This window comes from Anas acuta, chromosome 7, assembly GCF_963932015.1.
Source record: "Anas acuta chromosome 7, bAnaAcu1.1, whole genome shotgun sequence".
In the NCBI taxonomy this organism is placed as follows: domain Eukaryota; kingdom Metazoa; phylum Chordata; class Aves; order Anseriformes; family Anatidae; genus Anas; species Anas acuta.
In genome coordinates, this window is record NC_088985.1 from 21679292 (window position 1) to 21695787 (window position 16496).

The 16496-nt window shown below is 34.8% G+C and overlaps 1 protein-coding gene across 12 annotated transcripts in view; it reads right to left on the bottom strand.

Moving 5' to 3' along the window:
- PLCE1 (phospholipase C epsilon 1) overlaps positions 1–16496 on the bottom strand; it is a 157889-nt gene that overhangs the window by 46748 nt on the left and 94645 nt on the right. For all 12 annotated transcript variants that reach the window (XM_068688024.1, XM_068688017.1, XM_068688022.1 and 9 more), the window contains one exon: positions 12797–13113. In XM_068688024.1, the coding sequence (XP_068544125.1) occupies positions 12797–13113 (317 nt within the window). The remainder of the gene's footprint in view (positions 1–12796; positions 13114–16496) is intronic.

The window sequence follows — 16496 nt, forward strand, 5'->3', positions numbered from 1 at the left end:
CAGCCTCACCCTTGTTCTTACAACACGAAGAGTGAAGGTTGATATACTGTGGTTTTTATTTTTATGCACTGAATGCTTAAAATAATTAATGCTACCTCTTTGTAAAATTATAAATTAACTTTCCTAAGTGTGACCATTCTACTAGCTTCTGTTTGATGATTAACTAAATTAAGAATTAATTTAGTACAAGATTCTGTTTGTATTAAGAAAAAAAAGTTAAACTTTCCTTTTACCAGTGTGCAGATTTTCTTTCCAGTTTATGTTCCCACAACATCCATAAAAAGTAGCTATATTTCACATGGCAACCTAATTCAAATCATCTATTCCTTTTTACAATATAATTCCCCAGGGCTTCATTTTTGTCATTGTGTAAACACTTAAAAAGCAATAAATGTGATTTGTTTACTGACATTGAGTTCCAGTCTTTGGTCCTGAAGGACTCAAGTGTTTACAGGCAATAGTAGTGTGAGGAGAGGCTTATAAAAACTGGAAAATGCTAGCTTACCCCTCACGGGGCATAGGCTGTTTTATTAAAAAAAAAAAAAAAAAAAAAAAGTGAAAAAAGTGTAAGAAGTAAAATGAAAATGCATTTATAAGAAAACAGAACCACTGAAAATATATAGATAGGACTTCCATTTATGCAAGTCTATACAGACACAGAGTTTGAGTCTTACTCCTGTGGGAGAACAGCCAAAGAATATGAAAAATACAAGTTGCTAGTTAATCTTCGTGACACCCAAACCAATTGAGAACAACAAATGAGGAATGTGCAAATGAGAAAAAAAAAGCCCCAGCTCCAATATATGCAATGTATACGGCTATAAAAAGGAATCAAATTGAATTCCTAAAGAAATGAGGTTATAAAATCCTTCTGTCTCACCCCGAGGAGTGTGTACCATATGGATAGGGACCCTCTAACGGGACATGAGGATCAGGGGACAATGGACCTGTTCAGTAATAGTGTTCTACCTGTTCTAATCCTCACCAAACGAAGTGGTTATGGAAGGTAGGAGCTGGGAAAAACATGCTTTTTGTCTAGCAATAATCAAACAATAAGAGGTTAGCTCTCTTTTCAGTAATTACTCTATGTTTTTATAATTAACATCTGACAATAGAAAAGACTTAGTAGAAGCAGATACCCAGTACAGAACTTTCAACAAAGGTGGAACAAACACCAGAGATGGATGTTGTACAAGTATGCTCAAGGAGCTTTCCTAATCACAGCCTTTATGCAGACTGTCGCTATAGAGGCCACAACACAAAAAATAAAAATACAGCTATGAATATTGGCTGCCCTATACAAGATAAATTAAATCACTGCACGGGGTCTGAATGAGAACTTGAATTTGGCTGATTTTTTTTCTGAAGTGCTCTACTGGTTATTCCTAAAATGTAAAACTAAATCAGCTAAGTACATACCTGAAGAGGATCAGGGTATGAAAAAATACAAAAAAACAGAACTGTATGACACAAGGGTCAGACAAGGGCACATACAGAATAAACTGATACTAAGTAAATGCATTAAAAAATCAGAAATTGTGAAACAAACCAGTTAAATCTGTGATTCAAGGTTGTCATAGATTTGTTTGTGTATGCTGGAACAAAATTACATATTGGTTTTGGATATTATTCTCGCTTTCCAGAAATGGCTCTGTTAGAGAATACAAATGCTAAACATGCAACAGAAAACACACAGAAAAAACAATAACATTTGTTTGATATGAAATACCAAGTGTGGTAATGACAGTTTGATTAATCTGTGTTTAATTATTTTAAATAATAATATATTTTTAATCAGATCTGTTTTAATCTAAGGTAATAAAGATGCAATGGTCAGGGGAGAACGGTATCAAAACTGGTAAAGAATGTCTGAAAAGGCTTTTGAATATAGACTCCTCACTAAGAAGCAACATTGAATCTAGGACAGTTACTTGTTGAAATTTTATTTAATAGGGAGTTTAGGGCTGCTATACACAGTTATGATGATCTCTTACAAACACTCTCTAAAACAAACACAAAATGATAAAGGTCAGCACGAGCAAGCCTTTGCAGCCTCAAGATGGCATATGTATACTTAGGAGCAAACTATGGGTGCAAAAGGCAGTAGTCTCCCATGAAGTTTATGCTCTCTCTTTCTGCAGGACAAGAATAGACTTACAGGAAGAGCAGAAAACATTTAGAAAATCTTTCACTAAACAAGAAGGAAAAACAAAGTGTCTGAATATCTAAACTACAAAACATAATGGGTAAAGGAAGATATAAAGCTCTGGGCAGATTCAAGAGACGGAACTAAGTGTCTAAAGACACCACACCACCGACAAACACTGAACATGCCTGCTTTAGAACCTGCAGCATTTCCAGATTTTCTGGAGATGATGAGCAGACTGTGAGGTTTCAGTCAGAGGCAGATAAGAGAAAATTTTATTCATATTGTTTTATATGTTGCTGAATTTAGAAATGAAATAAAATTGTCCCTCTATATACGCTACAGGCTTCTTTTAATTTTTATATGGCTTTTATGTCATATTTACTAGTAGCCAGGAGTATAAATTGAATTTTCTGGTAGTTCTGAATAGCATCGTCTCTCCATAAAATTTTTCATCAAATTATTCAGAGTCTTTTAGTTGATTAATCTCAATGCAACATATAACACCCGCAAAGGGTGTTTTTTTCTCAAAAAGCTCAATAGCCTAGTACTCCAAAATGGATTTCTTGGGAGGTTTCATCACTGAGATGAGAACAGAGACCACTAAAAGGCAACAGCACTGTCACAGAGGAGGCAGCAGAGGAAAGGAACTGTGAACAAAGGCCATTTCATTTAATTCAGCGATGATTTTGCTGATCGCTGTGGCTAGTATCTGCAACAGCTTTCCTACTCTGTGCTTTTCAAGTTGAGGACAGCTGGAAAAGGAAGAGAGTTCAGTCAGGTAACAGAGCTGAGGAAGTATTACTCCCAAATTAAATGTTGCCTTGGAGCCCATCTAGGAAGCAAGCACAGAATCAACAAGCAGAACTATCAGTTATCCATTTAAAATGCCACAGGGGACATTTATCATAGAAATTTTGAAGGTGGGAAATCTGCTTGAATCAGAAGGCTTTAAAGGGGCCGAAAACTGAAGCTGAACTTTAGCTGACTGAGGTCACTTCCCAGCTCTGAATGCCCTGAAGATTCTATTCTGCCCAGGCAGATTGAACTGATGGATCCAAAAACTTTATCCTGAAGATCAATATTCTGAAGCTCTTAAATAAATGCATACTGAAATAACTTACGTTTGGCGTTAACTTGAGGTGATTATTCCTAATGGCCATAGCTAAAATGAACCACATGCAATCAACACTGGAATGCAGGTAAGTTGAAAGAACTGTGATCTTCAGGAAACCTTATGCATGACAGCTGAGAAGAAACTAAAGTGTATTAACTAAAACATACACACACTAAACAATACTCAGTAGATATACTCTTGAATTTGTTATTTACTGATAAATCTGTGAGCTGTCCAGAGAACGTGTTCAAAGGTATGCCTCCATAGGAATCACTGACATTGTCAAACAGCTGTATGCTGCCACTGGATCCTCAAAGTACCATAATTATATGCATATAATGCATTTTTGCTGCCTTGGATGCATAAAGCTTCCTCTCCATGGATGATATTCAAGAACTTTTTACAAAGGCGTGGAGTGGTAGGACAATGAGTATGACTTTAAACTGAAAGAGGGGATATCAGACATAAGGAAGAAATTCTTCACAATGAGGGTGGTGAGCCACTGGAACATGCTGCTCAGAGAAGCTGTGGGTGCCCCATCCTTGAAAGTGTTCAAAGCTAGGCTGGATGGGGCATTGAGCAACCTGGTCTAGTGGGAGGTGTCCATGGCCACAGCAGGCAGGGTGGAACTAGGTAGCCTTTAAGGTCCCTTCCAACCCAAACCATTCTGTGCTTCTACAATTCTATGAACTAACAAGCTCTTCAAGATCTTCATTCAAATTAAGGTTCAGAAGTGTCATTCCTCAGATGCTGCCTATGTTCACCTGAACTAACTGCATCTCACATAACAGAAGAGCAGAGAACAGCCCTGTATGGAAATTAACTGAAAGCTGTAATGAAAACCCTGTTTTTCCACTTCGGCACAGACTGTGTTTTGCAGTGGACTTCTTCTCTATCACTAAAGCCAAGTGTGATCTCTGCTTCCAAGAGAGGGTTTCCAGCATGAGGAACTGAACAATAGGAAGCTTCTTTCTGGCCAGAAGCAGACACTGACTTTTGGACACTTCAGCTAGCTGGATACAGAACTGGCATCTCTTCTTCTAGCAGTTCCTTCCTGGGTGGCTTTCAGAGCCACCAGCTGCATCACACATGAGGAGCACCTCACCCAAGGATGAAATCCCATCAGGCAGCCAGCTAGTTATCAGGCTGCAGCTACAGCAGCACTAACACTTTGCAGCTGCTGTGATGCCTGAACAGACTGTCTCTGGGACCAGAGGCAGCATGCCCCAGGCAAAAGAGCATTCAGTAGCAGCCTTGCCAAAAAATCAAAATACATTGCAAGTATTCCTCAGAATCAGCAGTAACACTTTTTGGACCAAGTTTTTGTGTTAGATATCCCATTAACATCAGATCACAATCTACATATCGATATTTTTAAGATGATTTCCTTAGTTTATTTTTTTCACACTCTACTTATATAGTTCTGTTTACGTAGCTCATTTTAAACTCCCCTTAGAACAGAAATCGTCACAGCAAGCCTATAATTAGATTTCCGCTGCACTGCTGATGAGTCTGAAAAGTATGAGAAAATGTATCCTGGCTTCATTACTATAATCCACATGATAGCAAGACACAAGAAAAGTCATAAATTGAAACACGATCCACTCAAGTTGATAATAACATCCGTCTTCCCATTCAGATAGATAAAAACAAGTGTCTTTCAGGGTTACTGCAATATTAATAGTAAAAAAAAAATAATAAAAATTGTATCAAATAGATACTTAGTGAAGATTTAAGTATTTTCTAGTCATCTAATGCAGATAAGCACTCAAACATTATGCCAAATTTCAATTTTTAAAGAAGCTTCATTAGGAAATTTTCAGAAGTACAAAAGCCTCTTTTAAATTTGAGTCTGAGCACAACAGTATCTGCACCAGACAACTGGGCAATGCAAACTGAATCTGATGAATTATCTCAGGCACAGTAACATGTATCGATCTATACAATTCCAGGTGTTTTTTGTTTTGTTTGTTTTTAATTACACTACCCCAGCTGTTACGTTTCCAAAGCTTTTTCAGCAATTCCCATGCTACATACTTCAGAGGGTAATGCTACATGGAAGAAATGATGTCTTCTATTTTTATATTACATTTTTAGAAACTTCATAATACTTGGGAGATGCAACTTTCATAGGTGAACTTAGCTAATGCAGCTGTATACCTGAAGTTTAACATTTATCACTGGTATCAAGTTAAAAAAGATTACAGTACATACCTCCTCTAGCACCAAACGTGTTAAAATAAGCCATGAACTTCTACCTAGAATAAATTTTCAACTACTACCTACCAAAGCAAGAAAGATAGCAATTTTAATAGTGACTAACTGAGGAGTTTCATGAGGGACTTCTCTGTATGGAAGTCTCCGAATACAAAACAAGGAGTTGATTTTTCAGTTATCCAAAAGGTAAGCACGACAATCTGTAACCCATTTAGCCAAGCTATGCTATTTGTAATGATTTTGTTTGACAAACCATGAAATACAAGTAAAATCTGAAGAACATGAAAAATCCATGTAAAACAATAACCCTCATCAAATATTAAGCAGTATTTATGGTAAGATGAAGAAACATACGTTATCTTGTTTAATAGTATAATTCTTATTATATCAGTGTACCCTGATTTCTTCCTCTTAAAAACAAAACAAAACAACACAAACATAATTCACCTCTCACAATATTAAAAAAAATTCTTTCCAGAAACTAAAATTATTGTTAAGGGAAGTTATTCTTAAAACTATATGTAGCAGATTCATGTTTATGAGGCTTTTAAAAACTCTCTCAGTATGCAGCGTTAGCACTGATCAGCTGGCACCCATGACTTCCTTTGTACTGCAAAATGCACAAACCCATCGGTGCATGCTGATGATTGTAAGGGTCCAAGAATTGAACACAACATTGTCTTATGTTAAACAAGCTTCACTAAAGCTTCTTTATCAAGTTTTTGGGCTTTCAGTATAATATGCAACATAACTTTCAGATGCACTTTTAAAATCTGGGTATTTTAAATTGCACATCTTATGAACAGATGGTTCACTTTACATGCTTGAGTGAAATTATATAACCTTACAAAGAACATTTACCACTTTAAATCTGATTAAACACTATTCCAAACAAGGACTGGAAACAGTTTGATATTCGTACAAACACAATCTTTTAAAAAGTATTATGCAAACCCATTTAGGCAGTGCAAAAAAATGCTGAACTAAGAGACAGAGCGCAATATTTATTTACATTCCATAATTTCAGTAAAAAGACATGTCTCTGTTTTGCGAGTAGGGGGGTTAAATTTTGTCTTGAATGACAATGAAGAAAACTTACAAATTTAACCCATTAAAATAAAACTACAGTTATAATTTATTGTGCTAAATAGCCAAAGTTGTTGACTTTACTGAATCCAGGAACAGCTTAGTAAATGCTGAAATCACATCCATAGCAGTGCTGCTCTGGAGTAGTTCAGACATTTTAACTTTCTTCCTTGGCATCTTAATCTTTCAAAAAATCACCTTATATATTGAACTTCTTATTTTGTATTCTCAGTGAACTTCTTATTTTGTATTCTATATATTTGTATAGCTAGACTAAGCTCTGAATGATCTTTCAATCTGGTACAACTTTCGGCCTAAAATGTCATGATTGCTTCATACGATTATCTCAGCATGGAATATTAAATGCTTCATTCTAATTTTTTATTGCTTTCTTTTTCCTGAAGCTGTGGCCAGAAAAGGTCAAGTTAACAAAACAGCCTCTTTCCATGTTTGTATAAAGCAATTCTTGAAATTATTTAAAATGTTAGCAAACATATACTTTCAACACATAAATTGAAATTGTTTGCTTTGGTAGAGAGAGACAGGCTGGGAGTAAAAACCATAAATGTGCAAGGGACTGGGAGGGCAAGGATATGGAAAAAATAAAAATATAAAAGGAGGTGCCCAGGAAGAGTGTGGAATATGATAAAGGTAATATACCTTTATCATATTCCACATATAAATATGTGGAATACGTATAAAATACACAACAGAGAATACATGGTAGTGCACAGGAATCAAAAAAAAGAGATGGAAGAAAAAAGTATGTTGTTACAATTTTCAGGGTCCTAAAAGCTACTTAGCTATCATTCTCCTAATCTTTTCCTAGCTACCAAGGCTCTGCTAACTCTATAGAATCTCATTGATAGTTTTGTCCCATAGTTTATATATATATATATATATTATATATATATATATATACACATACACAATAAAACTAAACTTTTGGTAATCATTAAAAAAATAAATAAATAGATAAATCGCTAAGTATCAACTCATATTATAACATCTTTTAAAAAAACCAACATTATTCCTTGAAAGCTCCCTGAAAGATCTAGAGATGAACAATTGATGCACCCAGATCCATAGTCTTTCTCCCTCACATAATTTTTCAGCCATTTTCATATCCATTCAGCCACTCAGAATGGCACCCTCCTTTTCTTCTTATAGTCTGGAATAGTCTCTTCAGTCATCTCTAATTCTTTTTAAAAAGCATATTTATGTTTACTGAAATAACCCGCTTTTTAATGCAAGGCACAGATAAATGAGAACATGACTCTCTATCAAAGCAGAAAAGTATATGACTATTATTGTTACATGTACAGTCTTAGAAAATCAAAAAGCCTCAAAATACCATAGTTTTGTAAAGCTAGACTACTGTATTTCAGTCTCCTCCTTCCACGATAGCTGCTAATTCACAATCAGCTCTTAATTATGCTTAATGACAGAAAAGACTATGTCTTTAGCTTGATCTACTGCCTTGCTTTTACAAAACTCTATAATCAATTCCATATTACTAGAAACCAATGAAATATCTGCTGTGCCCAGCTGATGAGTACACATTATGCCCAAGTCTCCATTATCACATACTTACAGTTTTAATGAAACTTTTTAAGAGTATGAGCTTTATTTAGTTGGTGATACTACATATAATATATAGCCACAAATTTTCATGAAAATAAAATAATAAATAGCAAAATACCTTCTTAATTATCTGTGTATACATGGCACAAGCTATAATTCAGCTTTAAATTCTGCTAGTATGGTAAAAATAATAAAAAAAATAATCCCAGAAACTAAATCTTTTCACAATATTTGAAGTATCTACAGGTAGATTTGCCTCTTCTACTCTTCTAAATCTGAAATAAATACTGAATTAAAGTTATGTGCTATAAACTGGTACTAGTAACAGACTCAAATTTTTTTCTCATATACATCTGGTTTAGCAATATATTTATTATTACTTATATAAGGATACTATGCATCCTTAGAATACACAGAAAAAAATTCCTCTACCAGAAAAAGGTTAGGGAAGTGTTAATCCCCTATTGCAACACTTCCAAGTTTGGAGCTATATACTTTTTAAAAACACAGGACAAGTCCATCATTTCAAAGAAGGCTTCCCTTACTGCCTTGTGGTAATAAAAACAGAATTGGAAGAAATTTAGAATATTCTACCAAGCTTATTTTGTAAACTCTTGTTAAGTAGCCATTGTTGAAAATTTGAACTGAATGCATTCACTGTATCTGAAGCAGTGTTTCTTCAAATGGTTATAAAGAAGTAATAGAAGTACTGATATTAACAAAAGAAGTACTGATACTAACAGGTGGGGAAGCAGATAATCCATAGGAATAGTAGGTATAACTTTCTCTCATGGTATAGTAGGTATAATTTTCTCTCATGTTTTCCTAAATCCAACAAAATTTCTTCCTTGTTATTCAGTGTTTGATGCCACATTATTGTATTACCCCAACAAAGCAACTGATTGGATCTGTTCTTCACATGTGTATTAGCACCTTGTTAATTAAGAACACCAGGATGCTTTTCTTCCTAAGCAGAAAAAACTATTTATTTGCTCTGTTAACTCTGAAATATGCTTATTGCAGATGCATTAGGAGCATGGTCTCATTTCCCTTAGTTCTTTTCTGCCCCTCATTAAATAACTCATAATTATTTTAAAGTAATCTGGATTCATTCTGCAATGTAGCATGTAATCATAGTGATTCCATAATAGTTTTCATTGTCATCTCTTATCCTTCTGTGGTTATCCATCTTTTTTTTTTTTTTTTTTCCAAGTCTAGTGCATCTATTCCACATGTTGAAAAGTTCTCTCATTCTTTCATTATTTTTTAATTTCACTTTTTCAACTATTTCTTAAACAATAGTAACCAGCTTTTCTATAGCAGCATCAAAGAAATCATTTAAACTTCAGAAGCAATCTCCACCATGACTACCATCTTCCTATGCCACCTCTAGGGAAGTCTATGTAACTACACGTCTATATACCTAAAGACTGGAATTTTTTAGTGACAGGACTGGATGTTATATAAACTTCAATTTGTATGAAAGCTCCATCAGAGACAGTAAATCCTGCAGACAAACTACAACTTTAACAGATTACAAGAATTTTATTTCCTTGAGAATATTTTATTTCCCTCTGAATTTCTGTACAAACTTGAGAGCTGGAACAGCCCCAAAATTTTAGAATACAGATGAAATGTATTCAGAGAATATATTTGCCTTTGAAAGTGATTCCATTTTGAGTTTACTTCACAGAGCATTCACAACTGACCTTTCACCCAACATATTTTTGAAACAAGTCATTGAGTGTTCAAGCTCCTTGTGGCAGCTACCTCGATTAACACATAGGAAATAAACTGATGCTTGAAAACCCACGACAAGATAAAACAGGAGGAAATATATTACGTCTGAATACTGTCCAGTAACTGCGCCAGATCTAAGCCATAACCATGCTCTCTTAAACAAAGGCAGTTTCTGTTTTCTGGACTCAAAAGTACAGGATTTGCCAGTTGCACGTTTGTGCTACTATTCATGTAGTGTTTGACAGTAGCTTTAATCTGTGCTATCCATCTTCAGTATCTCTACACTACTTACTGCTACATTTTTTTTTCCTATCATTCTTGATAGCAAACATCTTCTCCTGTATAAGTCCTTTTTCCATGCCTTTTAGACTCGATTGAAGTCTAAATACTGTAATCAGTGTTAAAAAACAAACCAAATCAACCAACCAACCAACCAAACAAAAAAGAGCCAGGAATACAATAAGAATAAAGAATAAAGAATAAAGAATACATTACATCTAGAAAACAGTTTTGTGACAGCAAAACTATTTAAAGTAGAAGGGAACCATGTGATGTTTCCCAGCACCTACAGCTTGACCACACACTCTAGTCAATGGCAGTTTTCAACTTCACTGAAGAGCAGGGTTTATGATGTTACTGGAATTTGAGTAGCAAATAGTAAAATTTACATTTCTAAGACCAGAATTTTTCCCTACTTTTCACCAAAGCTCACTTTTTTAATGATATTTCAATAATTTTAAATTAATATTCATTATTTTAATTAATAATTTATTTTATAACAGTACTCCAGTGCTCATTCAAAGCTTCCATAAAAATGTCAGCATTTATTCTATTAAATAAAAGTGAAGTTCCTCTGTATCACAAAACAGCAATTATTGATTGTTGTTTTGAACAAGTGTTACAAACAAGTGTTCCTCATTAACATATATCAGAAAAATGACTAAAAAGCATATTGCTATATGAAAAATCCTCTGTATACTAGAATTGCTCATTTAGAAGAACAATGCCATGAAATTACTTTTTCCCATTATGTATCAGAAGCCTGTCATGTTAAAATCCATCCTGGCTCCCACATTATAAATACACCACAGCATTTCTACAGGCGATGCCAAAAAAATCAGCAGGCACTCGCTGACTTTTGCCAACAAAAGCATGACTCTTTGCACAGGAATTTTCTTGCCATTTATAAACAAAGACATTTTGGAAGTTCATGCCTGTGATTCGCTGTGGCAACTGATACACTCCACCATAAGATAAAGTAAATTGCAAAAATAATCCACTGCACTGAACATTATATGATCTATGCACCAGATATTCAGGAATCAATTAAAATTATATGAAAAATTATCCTGTAGCATTAATAGACAAAAAATGCAAGACTACAAAATTGCAAAGTCACAAACCTCTAACACTAAAAGATAATGTAGAATATTTTACCAAGTAACAACTTTGAAGTTAAACTTCACTTTGACATGGAATAATCTCAGTCAATTCTGACAAGACTTCTTCACCACTTATTTGCCCTTCCATCTTGTTGACTGTTTCAGTGGCAGAACACATGAAGGTCAGTCTCATCTGTACAGAAGAGTTCCAACCAACTACTCTGGCACCATGCCTCACCACGGCACACAGAAGCTTGAGCACTTCACCTTTTTCCCACTGCCCTCCCTACAGTGATTGCCGTGAGTGAAATACCACAAGGACCTGAGCTGGATCAGAAGCTTGATTTCCTCTCCAGCTATGCACCAGACACGGTATTTTCTAAAATACAGTAACTAGAGCTAACTTTTCTAGGCTCTGTCTAAAGACTGAATATTGCAGTTGCAATTTTTATTTATGTTCCTATAATAGAATTATGTGAGAGAAGCCAACATATTTACAGTATTTTAGTTCCTGTATCTCAGTATCACGCAAGAAGCATGAACACTTTGAAGTATGCTATATATTCAGTCTCTGATTCTTATTTGCCCAAGAAGCAGGAAGTTCACTGGGGGTTAATACATACTCTGCTCCATCTACTTAATTTTGTTCTGTCTTCTTGATGCTTGCACAATTTTCATCTTTTATTAAAGCATAAGAATGCACTGGATGACAAACTAAAAAAGCAGAAGTCAAGACTATCTTTATTTCATTCCACTTCTGTGATTTTTAAAACTGTCAATATTGCATGTGGTTCACACGCACACAAACAAAAGAAACTGTTCCATTTTTCTGTAGCTGAAACCTGAGGTTTTATTCATCAGGCTTTTTTCTGTTGTTGTTGTTTGGTTTGGGTTTGTTTTATTTTGTTTGTTTGTTTTTCTACTAAACTCATCAGGAGACCACCTTATGAAGAATAATTAAAAATTTTAGTAAACAGTTCAGGATTTGGCTCATGGAAATCTGTCATGCCAAACAACAATTCTTGTATAATAACATTCAAGACACATACAGTGGTAACATAAATAAATAAATAGTGCAGGTTAGTGTAGTTATATTATATAGAACACAGAAACTTCTAGTTTATAATACTTCTGTGCTGACTCCTATGATCATGCTTAGTCTACAAAAGCCAAAAACAAATAAATGAAACTCCAGCTCCTGAACAAAATAATAAACTGACTGAAAGTATACCCAACACTGTCAGTATAAATACAAAGAAATACAAGGATGTATTTTTTTTCTTCCTCTTTACTTTGCAACATGCAAGAAAAACTTAGATTGCAGTTTTCCAAATTAACTGAGCGAATCAGTCACATAACTCCTATCAAACTCAGTGGAAGTTATTTGGCTAAGCTCCCTGGTCATCTTCATTTACATTTTAAAAAACTGTCTTTACAGATGAACTCTTCTCTGAGGGATATAAAAAAATAACCAACCCACAGGTAACAACCTCTATGAAAAGTAATTCAAAAATTTGGTCTTACCTCATTAAATCTTGTCACAAGATCTTCTACAGCATTATGTTCACCATTTGGGGAAGAAAGTATAGTAGCAGATATGGAAGCTTTAATACATGGAAGCTTGCTTTGACATTCAGCATTACCCAAATCCCTGGTTAAAAAGCAGAGGTAGTCAATGGGTAAGACTTTTCGGTAGAGCTCCTGTTCCTGCTCAGTCAGAATGCTGGCAACCTCCTCCGGGAACTGAATGAGGTGCTGCAGGTCCACCAGCTCTTTGCTGATACCAGCCACGTTGGAAGGAAGGACGTTGGAGCCGGCCATAGATGTACACGTTTGGCGTTCTAAAACAAAACAAATAAAAATTTTATTATGTTTCTCTTCCTTTAACTTGGACTGTGCTGTGCAAATTAAGACATCTTGTTCCTTTTGTTCTTGTAAACCATTCATTCCTTTACTCAGCCATACAGTAATTTATAATTACTTTATATTTAAAGAACCTAACACATTCTTTTAATTGGGGTATTTCCATATACATCTATAAAACTACACCTGGTATTAGCTAGACAGCTGGCAACTGGGGCTTCTGAGATTGTCAAGCTACCTGCCAAAATGTGCTTGCTTCTTGACTTATCCAAACACCTGATTCCATCATCTGCAGTCTTGCCAAAACTCCAAATAAAAGGATTGTCTTGGCAGGGTATGGCTCTCTTTCAACTCCATATTAGAGTCATCAGTACAGAGGAATTTGAGGGGCAGCAGGACTCTCTTGGCACAATAAATAATATTAATGTATAATAATATAGCACAACCCATGTTGTTACTGCGTTGCTTCATACTCCTCTTGCTGTAAGACACAACTCATCTGAACTCACTGCACTGCAAAACTAAATGTCTGAAGTTACAAAACATTTTTCATTCCTTTGGGAAAATGCATATATTTCAGAGTATGCACGTTTTATCCAATATTCCAAACGATTCATGGAAGTTTTTAATATCCTAGCAGCAATGTCCCTTGAAAAATAAAACTTTTCCTAAGAAGGAAGAAGCCAAGCTTTTTAAGACCATGTAGAAAGCCTGAAATATCAACACAATGATTCTGAAATATGAGTCTTCCGACTAGGTAAGTTTAGAATGGGTACTCTGAACAATAATTATTCAAGAGTTACTTAAATATATAAACAGTCATAGTAGTATATTCTGTACTCATCTTCCTTCCCAGGAAAAGCAGTTTATTTTTCTGTGTTGCTTCATAAAATAGCTTTATAAGTTTTGTTTTGTTTTGCACACATAATGGATTATACACTCCAGAACTACTTTTTTTTACCTTGTTCTTTTATATATCAATAAACTCTCATTTTATACAGGGTGCAAATCTCCTTTCTGTTCTCTAAACAAAAAAGTTCATAATGACTGATTACAATTCATTCTCTTACAACAAACAAAATATGCTACAAGATGTTTCCCTTGTTACATCCATTTTATACAAACTCTATTATGAACCAGTGGGAAGTTAAAAAGAAAGAAAATTGACTTTTCTTAAAATAGTCCACTAAAAGTCAAAAGATAAATTATAGCAGACCTAAATAAAGCCTTCGGGCTAACAAAACCAGTTGAGAAACTTTCAAGTACTGAAAAGCTTCTGAAAGAGCCAAGGAGTTGTCGTTTTTGTGACTAGACCGGCAAGGAAAAAAGTCATGGACTTCATTTGCATAAGCAATATTGTGGTCAAATAGCGGGGAACAGGTGCAACTTCATTTCTTTCATCCATAATTCACATCCTAGCATGTTTTGATTGTTGATACACATAACTCTCCTGAGTCTGATATTTTGCCTGTCCCTGTTCCATTTTTCTGCACTGTCACAGAAAATCCAGGATTCTCATTCAGCTTCACCACTACCCCGTCCATAACTTACACCCTACACAAGAGTCTCCTCCTACTTTTTCTTGCTCTCCCTCTATTTGCCTGTACTAATCTAGCCATTTTTTCTGGACTACTACTTTGTCTCTTTCTCCCATCTATGACTTTTATCATTTTTCATGCCAGCAACTGATCTGCATTGCTGTCTGCTAGTTTCTGCTGTGAAACTCCCTATCCAGTCCCATTCACGAGTCCTCAAGCTTTGTGTTGGCATTTTATATTCTCCAGTAAACAATCTTGTGGTGCTTCAAAGACGAGGTTCTTGGATTAAGTCACAGAATAGAACCGCTTTCAGGCCAAAATCACTCTGTTAGACTTAAGGCAGGATACAATCCTCAATAAAATTCGCTGCTGTAGCAGCAAGTTGTATTATTCTTTGTGCACTGCCACATCACTGCTACAGCTAGCAGAAGAAAATGGGAAGGACCCTGAGTGTTCATTTGCAAGTTGTCTAATGCTGCAATTGATAGCTTTGTTTATCCTTTTTATAAACAACCGAAGCACATAATCTTTTAAATAGCAAGCACTGCTGTCGTTAATCAAAACAAGATAACCTAGCATTAAAAAAGGGCTCGTGGGTTGACTTAATAAGGTGGGGAGAAGTGCCTCATATTCTCTATGAAAAGAATAAATTATTTAAGAATGGGGGAAAAAATGCAGAATGTCTGCTTGAGGTATTATTCAGCATAGGTACATCACAAACTCTTGAAAAAACACTGTCTCAAGTACCGTTCTTTTTTTTATTATAAGAATCTTTTAATAAGATTTTAATAAGGAGTTCTATCAACAAATTAGCTTCAGACTAAGTCAACTTTTATTATTATGAAACCTAGAATTTCCATACATCCTGTATGTGTACAGGCTCTATAAAAGCTACGGTTAATAAACAGATTTCGAGATGCAAATATGTAAAAAAAAACGTGTGTACATAAAACTTTTTGTATGCAAAAATTTCAAGAGTCTTGAAGACTTGATTTTTGCTGGCATTTTCTCTTTATTGAACTCTATTATGTTTGTGTTTGATATATTAGCAAGAGACTGATTTGGGATTTTTTTTAAATATGAAAAGCTGGGAGTTCATTTTGACAAAAAAAAAATGTACAGAAACTTTCATAAATAAAACGTAAAAAGTTGTGCTAGAAGGTTAGTGTTAATTATCTGCAATCCTTCCAATTATTTTTCCACATATGTATGTTCTACTAAACACGACAGTTATGTGACATATGTGACACTACCTAACAGTAAAAGCAAAATTATCTATTTACCATATTATTTGTAAAGTTAAAATTAAAAAGTGCTTGTTTGTTAAATTTTATTTCATCATGCACCCAGATGATTTATTAATACACAACATGTTATAAATGTTGGGCTGCTGCCATAAGTTTTCCCTAAGCAGAAATTCAGTACTGGCTTTGAGCAAATAAGTGAATTTTCAGAAATACAGAAGGAAAATAAATACAGCACTGACTGTGATCACACCAAAGTCAAAAGTGCTGATCCTGCTCAAAATTACAGTTGTCAACCCTGCAGTTTGTACTTTGATAAAATCACACCATTTTCCATGCGAGTTCTGACCATGTAAGGACAGTGGTAAAGAATTGCTTTCATCCAAACTTGAACACCACAGCTCTTAAATCTGATACTTCTAGGATTGCATTATGCATCACTACAGTGAGAGTATACCTGGGGAAAAGACATATTAAAAGGTAATGTGTACTACAGTGGTAAACATCAACATCATAAAAATATATATTTGTATTGTATCAGTATTATGCAATATGCGTCTCTTAATTGAAGCCTTTTTA